General features: G+C 42.2%; 1 protein-coding gene across 2 annotated transcripts in view; it reads left to right on the forward strand.

The window, feature by feature from the left end:
* adcy8 (adenylate cyclase 8 (brain)) overlaps positions 1–15736 on the forward strand; it is a 126015-nt gene that overhangs the window by 37848 nt on the left and 72431 nt on the right. For both annotated transcript variants that reach the window (XM_026149144.2, XM_026149145.2), the window contains exon 2: positions 7919–8068. In XM_026149144.2, the coding sequence (XP_026004929.2) occupies positions 7919–8068 (150 nt within the window). The remainder of the gene's footprint in view (positions 1–7918; positions 8069–15736) is intronic.

The raw sequence follows: 15736 nt of genomic DNA on the forward strand, positions 1-15736 counted from the left end.
AAGAGTACAGTACAATGTTTATGTTTTTACCCCTTAATCCTAAAAGGCTGATGCGAAGTTGTCATCGCCTGCTGGGCTTGGCCGGGCGGGTGAGTGGCTAGTTGGCATGGAGACCCAAGTTTATGAATGCACTAACTCAAGAATGGTTTCAAATCGCAGTTACTTTGACATTAAGGTCAAAGGTCAAGATTTCTGATAATCTTGTGAATGTCTTAACTCTGGAATGAGACGATGTAGGAGTTTAGGAGGCTGAGGGGGTACCAGTGGCAGTCACCGGTATATTTGAAATGTATTTTCTGGGAATTTACCATTATTCTTTTAAATGGAGATATTATCTGAACTTCAGGAGCGGGACCACACCTCATTCACGCCCCTTCCAGCCTCAGGCTATATATGCCCTCTTCACCAATACCTGCTGTTCTCATTTTCATGCCCCTCATTAGTACACCTTCATCCTTCATTGCTCATCGTAACTGAGGATGTGGTCCCAGATAGTGACACGTGTTGCTCTGTTTGACCACCGCGTCTCTTACGTTTTAAACAGATCCTTGTTTTAGGTGAAACGTACTTCTGACTGTCCTTCGGGTCTTTTCTGAGCCGGTTTTCCTCTATTTTTGTTCAAGATCAGATTCAGATCAGATCCTTTGCTTTGTTGGATTTAAATTTGACATTGGCGGGGTTGGCAGGGTAATGACCGACTTGGATATTTACATTCACACATTTGTTTGGTCTAGAAAGGTTCAGGGCTGTGGTGCTAATGTGAAAACCACATCAGCCTCAGTTAACTAAATGACAGTAATTATTCATTGTATATATTATCCAAGGAGGTTAAATGGATGCCAGACATTATTTATTTGGGAATTTACAGTATTCTGCACCACCTCCTCCTTCTGCCAGGCTCTCGTCTCTGTTAACACCAATCCATCCAGATCAATCCAGACGGATGGAGAGGATTTCGGGCAGTTGGGAAAAGCACCCTTATGAAATGTCAACTTGCTCTCTGCAAAGCAACCCTGCTGTGAAAAGCACCAGAAATCAGAAAATCCCCTCTTCATGCTCCATTTTTTCCTCTTGAAATGTGCTCTCACTGCAGCAATTTCACTGCAGAGGAAAACAGCGGCAGAGCACTTCTCTCAGCGACAGAGGACACCGAACTGTCTTTTTGAGGTTTTTATCATCTGTGACACAATTCTGCCTCAAGTGTGGGAGCAAAAGCTCTCAGTCTTTTATTTTTGAAAAAGACAGACAGGCGGGGAGCAATGAAACGGTTTTAAAGCTTTTTGATCACTTTGATTTACAGCGTGCTTTGTGTCAATGAGACTCATCTAAGCTGGAAAGAAACATTTAAATGTGGTGTTGTTCAGATTCCTTTCTCGTTGACCTTCTTCTTCATCTTCCTCTTCTGTCACTGCAACGCTTCTTCACTATGTGCATGTATCTGCAGCTCCACATTCAGCACCCTGTGTCTAATATATCCACTATCAGGTGGGGTGCAGTGGGAGGAGCCAAGTGTGGGGTGATCTGTGGCAGAAAGATATCAACAGGAGGGAAAGGGAAAGGCTTAAAGGGTGGTAGTGAGACGTGCTCTGATGTATGGTTTAGAGATGATGGCACTGATAAAAGGACAAGAGGCTGAGCTGCAGATGTCATGATTTTCATTGAGAGTAACCAGAATGGACGAGATTAGACATGAGTACATCAGAGGTAGGGGTGGGCCGGTGGGATAAACGGTATACGGTAGAAATGATATCAATTTGGCCAACGCTAGAGATTTTGACTATACCGTCCTACCGCGATAGCGCATGTTGATGGTGTCATCAAACTGCGCCTGTTTTGGTCGAAAGCATGGCAGCGGCTGCAAGCATGGAGCTTACAGGTGGGAGGGAGGAGGAGGTGCTCATAAAGAAGACCGGTGCGACGTCGGTCACATGGACCTGGTTTGGGTTTAAGCAGTCGGATGTTGAGCAGAAAAATATCATCTGCATATTATGCCGGTGTTCTGGGAATCTATCCTACCTCACAAACCATCCTACCCCTTGTTTATGCACGTATGCTGCGCATGCGGGTAACTACAGAGCCCCGCAAGGGACATGGGAGAAAAAAATTACGATGAACTTTTGCGAGATCTCGCAAAAGAAACTCGGAATTCACAAAAGTTGAATTCCAACTATGGTGGCAGCTACTTAGTTGTAATATTACTCTTTCTGGGTCACAAAATAAACTTTTAAGATATTTTGAGGCGTGAATGTAGTTGTATAAACGTCAAATATCTGCTCGGTTTACAAGACATCACATATTTGCAAAAGTGCTGCGACGTTTCCGGAGATCTGACACCCACCATGTCGAAGCTAACGGGAGGTCGAGACCTACTACAGCCGGGAGGAACATCGCTCTCCCGGCACATCGTGCCTCGGCGCGGCCTCCGAAGAATGCAGCTAAAAGTTTTGCGAGATCCCGAGTTTGTTTTGCAAGATCTCGCAAAAGTCCATCTTAATTGTTTTTTTCTCCCATGTCCCTTGCGGGGCTCCGTAGGTAACAAAATCCCCAAATTTAAATCATTTTTTTAACCCATTGTGAATATTTCTTATGGTTATGTTAGGGTTTGTATTAGTCACAAGTCGCCGTCAAATTATAATACGGGTAGGACGATTTGCCGAAGTTGGACGGTTTCTCAGACAGTAATAGTGAAGAGAGGATATACAAGTAATTTGTTTTATCACCTTTAAACGGAGCACCTTTTTGGAACATGAGGAAAGCCAAAAACTGCGCTTTCCACAAACACCTGTTCAGTTAAATGGAAAGAAAAAAGTGGCCCTGCACACCAGCAGACCGATATTTTCCAAGCCTTTTCCAAAGGCACTGAGAAAACAAATCAGCGGTGGATATCACAAATGCCATTACCGTGTAGTTGTGGTGCCGTTTCTTAGAGTGGAGAAAAGCGGCTTTAACGATATGATTAAGACACTCGATCCATGTTGCGAGGTACCTGGCTGCGAACATTTTAGCTGAACTGAAACACCCAAAGTAACATTTATTTAAAAAAAAGTTTTGCACAATAAATGTTCTTAAAATGCATTCTGTACTTTTTTGAAGTGTGTTTATTTTTCTGCAATGTATCTGGTATGTGAGGGACAGCTCAGGTTAAATGATTTGGAGTTAAAGTCAGAGAGCCTGAGATGGTTTGGACAATTGCAGAGGAGGGACGGTGGTTATGTTGGACAAAGGACGTGGAGGATGGAGCAGCCAGGCAGGAGGAAGAGAGAAAGACCTCAGAGGAGGTTCGTGGATGTAGTGAAGGAGGACACCGAGGGTTGGAGTGACAGACGAGCATACTGGAGGAAGGGTGAACGTGATGCAGATGGTCCGCTGTGGTCCTAAAGGGAGCTGCCAAAAGAAGAAGAAGATCTGTTAATAAATTAAAGAAGTAAAGGCATCTGTGTTGGTGGACTACACACACTATACATCACATAAACACAAACCTTAGACGACCTCGAGATTGCACAAGAAGCTGGAACCATGCTAACCCTGAAAGGTCGAAGTCATCGCTGATGTTATTGGAATACGTCATTTTGATTATTTTTGAAGAGTCTTTCCAGTCAGGTGACAAAAACAATAATCACAGTGACACACAACAAAGAATCTTTTAATGTCGGGGTCATCCCGATGATGAGCTCAGAGGGCTAAAACCTGTATAGACCGTAGACTATATAGAGAAAAATGTGCCTGCATGATGATGACCTCAGTAAACACGTTCCTGATGATTTACATGTACAGCATGTTTCCATAGTCTAAATCATGTTAAAGCAGATCATAAACCAGGCTAAGGCCTTATGGTGGATGTCTGCCAGCCTCTCAGTCCCATCCAGCCCTGATTTAAAACATCAAAAAACAAAAAAACCCAAAAACTAAATGGCAACAGGCCTCGAAACATAATGTCATTTTCTACATACAGTCCATTATTACGTTATCCTGGAGTTCTGGGCCTTGGAGATGTACCACTTTTTCCAGTTGGTAATTTGTCTGAAGATGTTAAAAGGCACAAATCTCATCAACCTGGCTAATAATATTGATTTATGGATCAGCGGTGTTATCAGTATCCTGCAGGTACTCTACATGGTAATCTTTGTGTGAGGAAATAGAAGCCGTCCTGTGTGACCTTTATAGAGATACTGTAGAGCAGGGGTGCCCAATCCCGGTCCTCGAGAGCTACCGTCCTGCAGCTTTTAGATGCATCCCTACTCCAACACAGCTGAATCAAATGGTTTGATTACCTCTTCAGCATGCCATCGTGTTTGGCAAAGGCCTGATAACAAGCCATTCATTTGATTCAGCTGTGTTGGAGTAGGGATGCATCTAAAAGCTGCAGGATAGTAGCTCTCGAGGACTGGGATTGGGCAGCCCTGCTGTAGAGGGTAGCAGATGCTCGAGTCCTGTCCAGACTTGCCCGTGACTATAATTACTCCCCATGTACACAAACCCTCTGAGAGTACAACAAATAAACACTGTGTCATCCAACTGAAGTATGATAAAAAAAACAAAACAGTTCAGGTAGAAATCCTTGTCCTGTTTGAAGAGCTGTTTGTGGAAGTCGGGTGAAAGCTGTGAAGGGTTTTCCTCTGTGAGTGTTTTTAACGCTTGCATCATGTGAAGCTCCAGCAGGTAGGAGGAAGCTGGTCAGGCGGCGGTGAAATCCCTCGTGCTGCTCAGGAACACGCTCGTGTTGCTTACTGTTACATCAGCCCGACGTCCGATGCTTTTAACGGGCCGAGCCCTACATCACTTTATGTGCTCACAGCTGATGAAAGCTTTCAGTGTTTATACTGTCATCTTTCACAGAAATTTCAAAGAAGACGCTTGAGTTTAGTTTAAATGTTACACAGCTGCTCTCTGGATTCCTTTTTTTAATTTAGACTATATTCAAGTCTGCCTTAACGGTAGATTCATTTGTTCAGCGAGTACGCTTTTTGTTTCCATAGTTAAATACGTTTTTACAATGAAATTACTTCATAAATCTAAATTACAGTCACGCATAATATGAAATATGAAAATGTACAGTTTTGGCTCCCTTTCCAGTTACAGATCATCACATTTCTGTACTCAGAGTTGCTTTTCATATAAAGACTTACAGTGTTCTGAATTTCTGGATTGCTGTTGGGTGTCAGAGCAGAGTGCTTTAAAGTTTGCATGAATCAATATTTTTGTATCAGGATGGATCAAAGACTTTATGTAATGGATGAGAGTTCAGTTAGAGAAGCACGATCAGTTCTGCAGAACTCGTTAACCTTTCCCATTGAGAGAAGATTAACACAATTTCAAATGATTATTATTAATGCATCTCCTGCCAGTCCAAATCAGTTCTCTCTGCTGCCCCCAAGTGGCCAAAAATGAATAATTAGTGCTTTAAGCTAACGTAGGCGAGGATTCCTTCATAGCCAAATCAAGATACTGACTTATCTTGTTATGTAGCCCTAATAAAACATAGACATAACATAATATTTTACAAATCTTTCATTTGAATATGTATTTATATCTTAAACATATTTTATCCAAACATAGTCATGATGTAATTAATGTACATGTCAGACTGGCTTCATTGGTTTAACCTGCACTTAACCTAAAGCTCTTACAGTTCAGAGCTCAGAGTATTTAAAGTGTTTGAAAGAATACAAACGTCTCTGCGAAAACCTAATTTACTGATACATATTACATGTTTGAGTTTATTCTAATGGAACTATCAGTCCTTAGAAGGTCTTCATAGACGGTGAATAGACATCGGTACATGTGAAGCAGGAGTTTGAATGTTCACTCATTCCAGAATTAATGTTTTAGCACCTTTCTTACCTGCTCAAGTACCAGACGGTCTGATTGCTGTTAAATAGATGTCATAGATCATTGACTTGTACTGGTGGTTGAAAGCTCTTTGGTGTAACAGATGATCAGTACCTGTCTGGGCTCACCTGACAAGTGACATATGGTTTAAAACACTAAAGATGAGGCCAGTGAAAGTGCTCAGCTCTTAATGGCTGACATCACTGTGGCTGTCACCAACTTTTACAGTAGTGGCTCTATTTTTGCTTCTGCTCCCTGTAAACAGAAATCATTTGTACACTGTGAGATAAAAGTTGTTTGAATGAGGGATCTCTGACAGACGAGTTATTGTGACTGAAAACTAAACCTGACAGCGCTCCTGCAGTTTTTCTGGACTTCCCCTCACTGATTTGATTTCTTGCCCATGACAGACGTCAGTGTGACGTCAAATCCCTTCAAACTCTCCAGCCTACAAGGCCTTTAAACCATCTCACTGTATGTGCCTCTCTCAGTTTATAACTGCATGAAGTCTCGATGCTGCTCCTGGGTCACATCCAGCTCTAATGGTAAAAATAAGTGACAGACTGTGTAACATATCACCACAAACATAAAGGGAGATTGTGACAGTTTGCAGCACCGTCACAACTCTTCAGATTACACCACGGGGACTGCAGCGAGCAAACAATCCTTTCATCGTGTTACATCACCTCGGGCCATCATATTTTATTGAGTACTATGTATGCATCTTAAAGTACTCTGAGGTCATGGCGTCCTCTGTACAGCTCTTCATATAACTTTTTGCTAAAGTGATTTATTTTAAAAAATGCATTTCAGATAAAGCTGTAAAATGCGTCTCAAAAAGAAAAATATGGACCTGCTGCAAAAAGTTGGCAAGAAAAAAAATCAAATAAGGTGCAAAAAAAGGGAAGTGAGCACAAGATAACCAAGTGGAGAAAAAGACACGGAACAGAAAAACCATAGAAAACCAACTCGATGCGACAGGGACGTCACAGTGTTATTGATTTACTTAAAGCTTTGATCTGAATTCATTTCATTGAGTTTGTCAGTTTCCATGCAGTTCCACATGTTAGCCTTCAGTACCTGTGGACTCGTCAGGCTACGGTGGCACATTTGTAAAGGACCATTTTGTTCTGTGTGAAAATAATCTCATGTGACTTCCAGTGTGATGCCGGTAGGACCCCCTCCCCGATCGCACAGCTGGAGATCAGCAGGGTTCCTCTGTTGAATGTCGGCCTCCACCCCCCTCTCTCTCTCTCTCTCTCTCTCTCTCGTCTATATATTTCTAGTTATTGTTACAATTAAAAAAATTAAATGGCAGATACCAATGTGCACAACTTCCTTTCAGTGATTTCTTTAGTCACAGTAATTAAAAGTCCCACGTGGTTTTTCCTATGTTGGAAAAACTCAGAGATGGTTGAAAACTTGCATTGCTAAATGTAACCGATCTACTGTGAGACGCATCAGTGATGACGTCACTTATTTCTACAGTCATACACTTTATTTATACTTGGCAGCCGACAGGTCTCGTTTATGAAACGTCCTCACTAATATTGGGATTGAAGTTTCTCCAGGAAAAACTTTTAATGATAAAGTTCTTCTAGTTGTTATTAAGGATTAGATTTTCTCGTTGCAATCTTTTTAAATTTGCTTTTCAGCCTCTTATTTTTTAGATGAATAGGGCAAAAAGCTGAAGATTTTCCTCAATGTTGTTGTGTTGAATACAAAGATAATCGATATAAGATGATAGTTTGTATTTTGTGTTACAAACTGCTTTAAAGTCTGTTGTGATTTTTGCCTGATATTTGTTTTGCACTGATTTGAAAAGATGCTCTTTTTTTCTCTTTGATAAATGCTTGATGAAGATCTTACAAATTGAAATGTTTCTTTTCATAAATATTTTTAGAATTAAATATTTAGTTGGAGAAAAATATTGTGCAGATGTTTCCCCCTTTTCAGCCTAATTAATAAAGACATAAAATTGCCTCAGAATATTTGTAAATATAAACAAAGAAGCTTTGAATGTTGGTTCTTGCACTCCAAAATGTGTCAACAAGCAAATCTCCTAATCCTCTCTTTTTGTGTGTTCTAGATAGCAGCTCAGGCTGTGTTGTTCATGTGCATGAACACTGCTGGGATATTCATCAGTTACCTGTCTGACCGTGCTCAGCGTCAGGCCTTCCTCGAGACGCGGCGCTGCATCGAAGCTCGGCTGCGACTCGAGACAGAGAACCAGAGACAGGTGAGCCGCAGACAAGTTTTTTTTGCCTCCTGCAACTTTTCAAGCTTCGGATGATTTGTTAGTCACTGTCTGTGCTGTGTTCTGTTTAATACATTTGCAGCAGTTAAATTTTTCTGTGTGTTTTCACAAGACACTTAAAGAATGAAAGCAAGTTTAGGATGCGTGTTCAGAGCCAGGTTTGAAGATTTGTGTGAGTGCTAGCAGCAGGGCTGTAGGGACAGCTGTTTGCACTCCTTTAGTATCACCACCAGGTCAAAATGCTTGCTTTACAATCTGGATGGACTGGAACACAGTTTGGCTCAGATATTCAGGACACCCAGGATTAAACTCAGGCTGTTTGCTCAGTTTAACGACCTCTGAACTCCTGCATGTCCTCCTGAATCGTCTCTGATGTCTTCCTCTTTCTGTCCTGCCCTGCAGCTCCATTGTCGGTATGCTTTGCCCAACATATCCACTATCCCTCATCTGCACATGTCCAAACCATCTCAGTCTCGGCTCTCTGACTTCATTTCCAAACTGCTCAAACTGTCCCTCTGCTGTACTCATTTCTAATCCCGCGTCTCCGGCCTGTGCTCGAGCTGATGCACACCATCACCACATCAGACAAATTCTGAATCTGTGGTTGAAGTATTGGAAGTGTTGAGAATCCATCATGGTGGTTTATATGCATTCTAAATGTGAGCAAATCGTACCTCAATACCGTCAACATGCTAGCACTTGCTATTGTGTGCATGGCTAGCATGCTAAATGCTCCTTGTAGACTTGTTTAAGTGCTGTTTGCTCAGTGAGAGTTCATACGCCGCTGCTGAAACTATTTCAGGTTGACCCCTGTTTGAACTCCAGTGAGAGATATTGGGCAGTGACCTCTAAATGACCTTCACAAACCACTGGTGCACCACAGCAGCAACGAAATCTTCTAATTTACAGCAGAATGATGTGTGAAGTGCACATTTTCACCCTCTGCTGCTTGATGCTGAAGCTCAGCGTGAGGCGACTTTAAAAAAAGAATCAAAACAAATTATGGATTTTAGCTAACAGGACCGAGTGTTAGCAGCACCGCTAACGAGTCCTCTGAGAGCAGAAAAACATGGACGCTGCATTGATTCAATGCTGTCACACATACTGTGTCTCTGTGCATGCAGCCCCTGCTCCACACACACTTAACACGCAATCTAATAAGACAACACACGCGCTGTGAGTCAGACAAACAGAAGGCACGCACACATAAGCAAACACACACACACACACACACACACAGTGGCAGATAGTGTTGTGTATGCGCTGGAGTGGACAGTGAAGCTCTGAGAAGCCACAGAAAGCTTTTACAGTGGTCATGTTTCCTGGAAGGCTCTGGGCTGGCTGTAATGGAGTAAGCAGGGCCCCGCCCCTGAAAAGAACAATGTAATGACATCCAATCAGGCTCTGTTATTTCTGTTAATGTGTTCCAGGAACATAGTGGCACATTTCTGGTTACAGCATCTCTCCAGAATACTGTAGGGTCTTCATTATAGCGCTCTTTGAGGCGACTGCTGTTGTGATTTGGTGCTATATAAATAAACCTGAATCGAACTGAACTGAAGATTGGATCATACTGCTGCAAGCAGAAAACCAATATCTATATTTTTAGATAACTCACAAACTTCCTGTTGTTGATCAGTAAACAGTGAACACCGCATAAGGTTTTGAGTTTAGAAGGATTCGTTTTGAATTTTAGGTTACCTTTGGATTAGGGTTCTGTTATTGTTTCCTGTCGCTTCCCTTGTCATTTGTTACGTCAGCGTTGTAGCGTCTGTGCCTTAGCGCTTTGTAAACACTTTCTGGACTTTGTGATTTTCTGGACTTAAAGAATCATTATTCTTTAAGCATTGAGAATGCTTAATGTTCATTCTTGTTTCCTGAGTCTTGCATTAGGGTTCACAAATGTTTAAGACACGCAGATGGTGTTTGCTGACTGGTGCACTGCTAGAGTTTTAGTTTAGCAAACATTGGACAACATCAGATCCTCAAAAATGAAAGCTTAACATTTGGCTGTCTAAAAAATATTTTTCTGTTCCTGACAAGAGTAATGAAAGGATGTTTCCCTGACAGCTGCAGTGTAATAACTCTAAAGAAAAACAGTATTAATGAAGCAGTAATAAGCAGGTTATAATACAGATGAACTCAAAATTAGCCTCCATCCATCCATTCGCTTCCGCTTATCCTTTTCAGGGTCGCGGGGGGCGCTGGAGCCTATCCCAGCTGTCATAGGGCGAGAGGCAGGGTACACCCTGGACAGGTCGCCAGTCTGTCGCAGGGCTAACACACAGGGGCAGACAACCATTCGCACTCACATTCACACCTAGTGGCAATTTGGATTATCCAATTAACCTATCCCCACAAGTTGCATGTCTTTGGATGGTGGGAGGAAGCCGGAGTACCCAGAGAGAACCCACGCAAACACGGGGAGAACATGCAAACTCCACACAGAAAGACCCCGGCCTGATGGTGGAATTGAACTCAGGACCTTCTTGCTGTGCGGCAACAGTGCTAACCACCGTGCCACCGTGCTGCCCTATAAATTAGCCTTTACATTGAAAATCCACCACAAGGTCCATGTGGATCTTTGGTACAGTCTGAATGAAGACAGACGTTGTCAGTGAGCTGCTGGAGGGCTTCAGCTTTCAGCTAAAATCAAGCTTCACTAATGACTTTCAAAGCTGATCTGACATTGAGTCCGCTGGCTCTCAGCTGTCCAAACCAGGGTCCCTGTCCAGTGGAGCAAACACTCTGCAGCCCCCTGTCCACACACAAGATTTTAGCATTTCTAACATTTTGTTATGTGTCTGAGATGACTGCGGCATTCTCAATTCATTTACTATTTCAAAACCCCCTTGCTCTTATTTGGAAAGATCAGTCACTGCTAATCAGATAGCCTTCCTTATTTTTTTCCTACTTATCCTCCAGATAATCTCACACCAGCTGCAAGATTATCTGCAGGATAAGGATTAACAGGAGAGGTGGCTGATTATATTGCTCAGTTATTTGCCACAGAGTACTTTGATGAATATATGTCAAAGTCTGTCTCCTGTAAATTTACTTTACCTTTATTAACCGGGTACAAATACTGTAAATGAGCGGCCTTTGTGGAGTTTGCATGTTGTCACTGTGCCTGTGTGGGTCTCCCCAGGTACCTCCCGCCTCCTCCCACAGTCCAAGGTTAGGTTAATTAGTGATGCTAAAATACCTAAATTCAGCATACGTATGCTGTCTTTGGAAATTCCACTTAAGTTGAAAATTTCAGCAGATTTCTTTTGTTTATGTTTAACATGGGAACTAAGATTACTGTCTTGATGGCAAAAGGAGTTAAGAGAGGGAGAAGAGCTGCTGATAGAGTTTCCAAAACATAATGTAGTTAATAGAATTTATATTGTAATATTTTATCCCAGAGTACTGCGACAGGAAGCGGTACTATTTGCTCAAATGGAGCTCCTTGTGTGATTGCAGCAGGAGTTTGGCTGACGTGTGATTGAGCAGCACAGACACATTGCAGGGTTCAAAGGTTCAGTCTGAATTCAGGACGACTCTGTAAAATCCACATTTCTTGCAGTGAGACTCCACCACCAAAGCCCGGGGCGTTTGGTTGCGACGCAGCAGCCGAAGAATTAGCAACGCTTCACTGAAATGTTTGTCTGTCTAGACCTCAATTTGTGGATGCACTGCTCTGCTTTCCAGCACAGACACCAACACAACAAAAACAACAGCACAACAGAGGCGTGCCGAGAGCAGGGGGCGGTGCGTGCTCAACAACACAAGCACCTGCTCTCCTCTTACACATTTCACACTCAGCTGATGGTCACGTCCACAGTGGTGTGTCAGAGAGATGAGCTGTCCAATCAGCTTCTGCTCTCCATCACAAGCTGCAGGATCCCAGTGACTGAAACATAAACAACAATATAGCTGAGATTTTGAGTGATCATGTAGCTGGATGCATGAATTATCAATATGTTATTATTCTTTGCTAAAGATAAGGGGTTCTGTTTTTGTTATGATCCCTTTTTATTTTTGCATCGTATCTCTTCCTGTCATGTGTGAGTGTTTACCTCTGGATACTTCAGCTGCTCTTCAGGTTTGGTTTAGTTAGCTTGTTTTTTTCTGCCACTGCAGCCATAAGCTTGCAAAAAATACTACATAACATTAACAACTGTCAGTGCTTTGCTGTTGGGTCCACTCAGGACTTTCCCCTCTGAACTGTGTCAGGGTGATTAGTTATGTAAATAAAAAGTATTGTTCGGGGTGCTGGTACAGCTCACTGTATGCTGGGAGGCTACAATGTAAAGTATGAGGTGTGTTCTGTGCACCGTTATGCACTGGTTTCACTGGTCCAGCCCACTTATGAGCTAAGACGAGTACGATACCCCAGTTTTAAAAGTTTGTTATCATGAAGACGACAGTTGTAAAGTGTCATAAAAAAGATGAAAAGAAATAAAGAATTGTTGAAGAGTAATTTTTTGATTAAGGTATTAAATCAATGCAACAGGAAGACCACCTGATTAGATGTGAACAGGTTTCCATGACAACAGATGAAACAGTGATTAGCTGGGAGCTTGGATGGATGTGGGTTTCAAAGTGGCTTGCAGATGCACAAACGTGGGGACTGCTAGGATAACATGTACATTATTTTCCATAGAGATGTACCGTTTGGATGTGTATCAGCTAAGCTAACAGCTGATGTGGATTGGCATTTTCCCTCCTCTGGACCAACTTTTTTTATCGTATGTTAAGGTTCAAAATGATTAGAGTTCATGATATTTTGATGGTTTTCTTTATTCTGATTGTGGTGATTTTTATGTTAGAATTTGCTCCGATGCTTGTTTTTACGTATTAGATGACAATCTTTGTATAACCGCTGCTTCATTATTTACATGTCTTTCTACAGCAACGATGGAACTGTTGTCATTGCTGTGATCGCAGCAGAGGACGGTGTCGCTATCTCCCTCTCTCTGTGCGTCTCATTGCTATTATCCAGCCTCAGCCAGCCTCTCTTTGCACTTGTGCTCGGGGTCTGAAGAGGCTCTCCAGGGCTCTCAGACAGCATCATGCAGCTTCACTGAGTGCACATAAGGTTGCATTTTTATTTCTTACTGGAAAACTCATCTGTGAGCCAAGCAGGGAAGAAAAACAAGTGTGCTGTCTTACAGTTGTGACTGCAGAGGAACCGTGCAAGCTGATGACAGCAAATGTTCTCAGAGAATTATAGACGATCTAGTGTAACGTCGAGGTGGGAATCACCAGACACCTCACGATACAATATTAAAACAATACTTGACTCTGTCAATATTAGTGTCATTTGTTACATTTTGCAATATGCTGAGTATTTGGACTAAAATATATTGCAATTTATCACCTTTTTTTTTTTACTGCAAATTACATCCTCAAAGTTAAAATGTATCAAAACCTGTTTTATCCAATAAGATAAAGTTACCTCACTTCAGTGTTTTCTTTTTGGTGCCAAATGAGATTATCAAGAATGGCAACATTGTCACTAAAACCAACAAATGTTGCCATAAAACGGAGTCGGTCTGTTATCAGTCTGTGATTGAATGTGGTCAAGCCAGCAATTATACGCAATCTGTTTCTGATAATACAGCAAATACAGTGATAAATCATTGAAAATCACATATCTGCTTCCGTCTAAATAGACAGAAATTGAAATTTAACAGAAATTGACATTTAACTATTACATTTGCACTTCACAGCCTTCCTGTTCTATAGGAATATAAACCAGAATACAACCAGCTGGCAGCCAGTTGAGTCCCCTCGTGTTGAGCTCATAGACTGACTCATTCAGACTGATGGAAACATTTGTGCTCATTTATAAATTAAACACCAATTATTTGCAAACCTTTTACAATCTTTCCAAGCGTGACTGCAGCCACTTAGAGAAAGGTCGCCTCCTATCATGCGACCTTGCAGCCCCGTTATTCGTAGTATCCTGGCGTATTTGAATGTATCTAATCAAATATAAATATATTTTCCCTCAGCCCGTGTTTCAAGTCGTAGAGTTTTTGGGAACTGTTTGCAGTTGCGGATTAATCCATATTTGGAGCTCTTTGGTGAGTAATTCCAACAGCAGAGTGCTGTATGTGGGGCTGAGTCATAGTGAAGCGCGGTGTGCATTCATGGTAATGAAAGAACATGATGTGCCCACGTGCAACCATCATGTTGTCTTCAAGATTTACAGCTCTTCAAATGGAATATCACTTTAGTCTCTATCACAAATTCATTCCAGTGAAAATCTCACCAGAAGACACACCAGAGAGAATAAAAGGCAGATCGCCGCTCTAATGTCAAAATTCTGTGCAAAATTTCTTTCAACTTGTTTATCAGATTGGGAGCAAAACTAATCTCCCGCCTCGTGCAGATTTCCTCTCGTGTTTTTAAACAGTGAGTCTTTAAGATGTAGAACAGGGCCAGCTGGTTCGTTCGGAGCCTTTCCAGCTATTAGACTTGTCCCTCTGTCATCCCTTTGGCGTAAAATATTCCAAAAAACCTGCAGGGCTTTTGAGCATGTGCGTGCCGTGTACTGATGTCACTGTACGTGACGTTCTGGTTGGTTCTAATGTATTCAGTATCTGAAAGAAGCAGTTGCTTGGCTCTGGTGCGGCTCCCCGAGGCCAAAAGAATCCTGAGGGATGCTGCATCGCTCCCACTCCAAATCTGTTTCTGCTTTAGCCAAGTGGCACCGTGTCAGTACAAAAATCACAACACAAACTCGTTTACTTGTGATGTTCCTGCGAGCGCGGAGGCTTTGGAGGATCCTGCTCGAGGAGCTTAGGCTGGCAGAGCTCAAGCCATCTTTTTTAATTCATTTCTCACACACACAGCCCCTCGTGTAATTTCTTTTTAAAGGCTTTATTTCTGTTCCTTCGATAATTTACTGTTGATGTTCTCTCGTTTATTATTGAAACATTTACATACATCAAACATAGTTTTTGAATTTATCCATAAAAAAGGCTGTTTCCACTTTTTAGCTGTAGTTCAAAGCATTTAGTTTAAAAGTGAAACAATCTAAAGTAATGATGTGAAGAGTTTATCTTCCTTCCTGTGTTTCTGGACGTAGATGCTGCTGTACTAGAAGAACTCACACTGATCAGCGTTCATCTCAGTGCAAGCTGACATCAGCTGATGGCTCAGCACTTCCTGTTTTCCATATGTTGCCGTGTAAGGTTGGGGAGATCCCAGGACAAACCTTTGCCTATAAACTGCTGCAGGAGTGTGTTGGACTGTTAGGTTTGAGCTAATAAAACTCAAAGTTGTGGTTCATGGGGTGATGGCCTCGTGCTTTTACGAGGGTTGTTTACAGCAGAGTGTGAAGTGGCTGGAATGAGAATTAGCGCCTTTAAATCCGAGGACCCGGTTCGCTCAGAAAAGACCGTCCACTCTGGATTTGAAGGCTTCAAGTAGAATTCAGATATTTGTTGTTATTCAAGCAGCTGACTGTGAAGCTGAAGCTGTTGATGTACCGGCCTGTGAACAATGCTGGCCTCACCTTTGGTCACGAGCTGTGGGTGGTGACAGAAGAAATAGGAGCGCAGATAGCAGTGTTGGTGAGCTTCTCCTGAGAGGTGACTGGGGTCAGCCGTAGACACAGGGTGAGGAGCTTGATCATTCAGGAGGCTCTGAGTAGCT

This window comes from Astatotilapia calliptera, chromosome 18 (genome assembly GCF_964374335.1).
Source record: "Astatotilapia calliptera chromosome 18, fAstCal68.1, whole genome shotgun sequence".
Classification (NCBI taxonomy): domain Eukaryota; kingdom Metazoa; phylum Chordata; class Actinopteri; order Cichliformes; family Cichlidae; genus Astatotilapia; species Astatotilapia calliptera.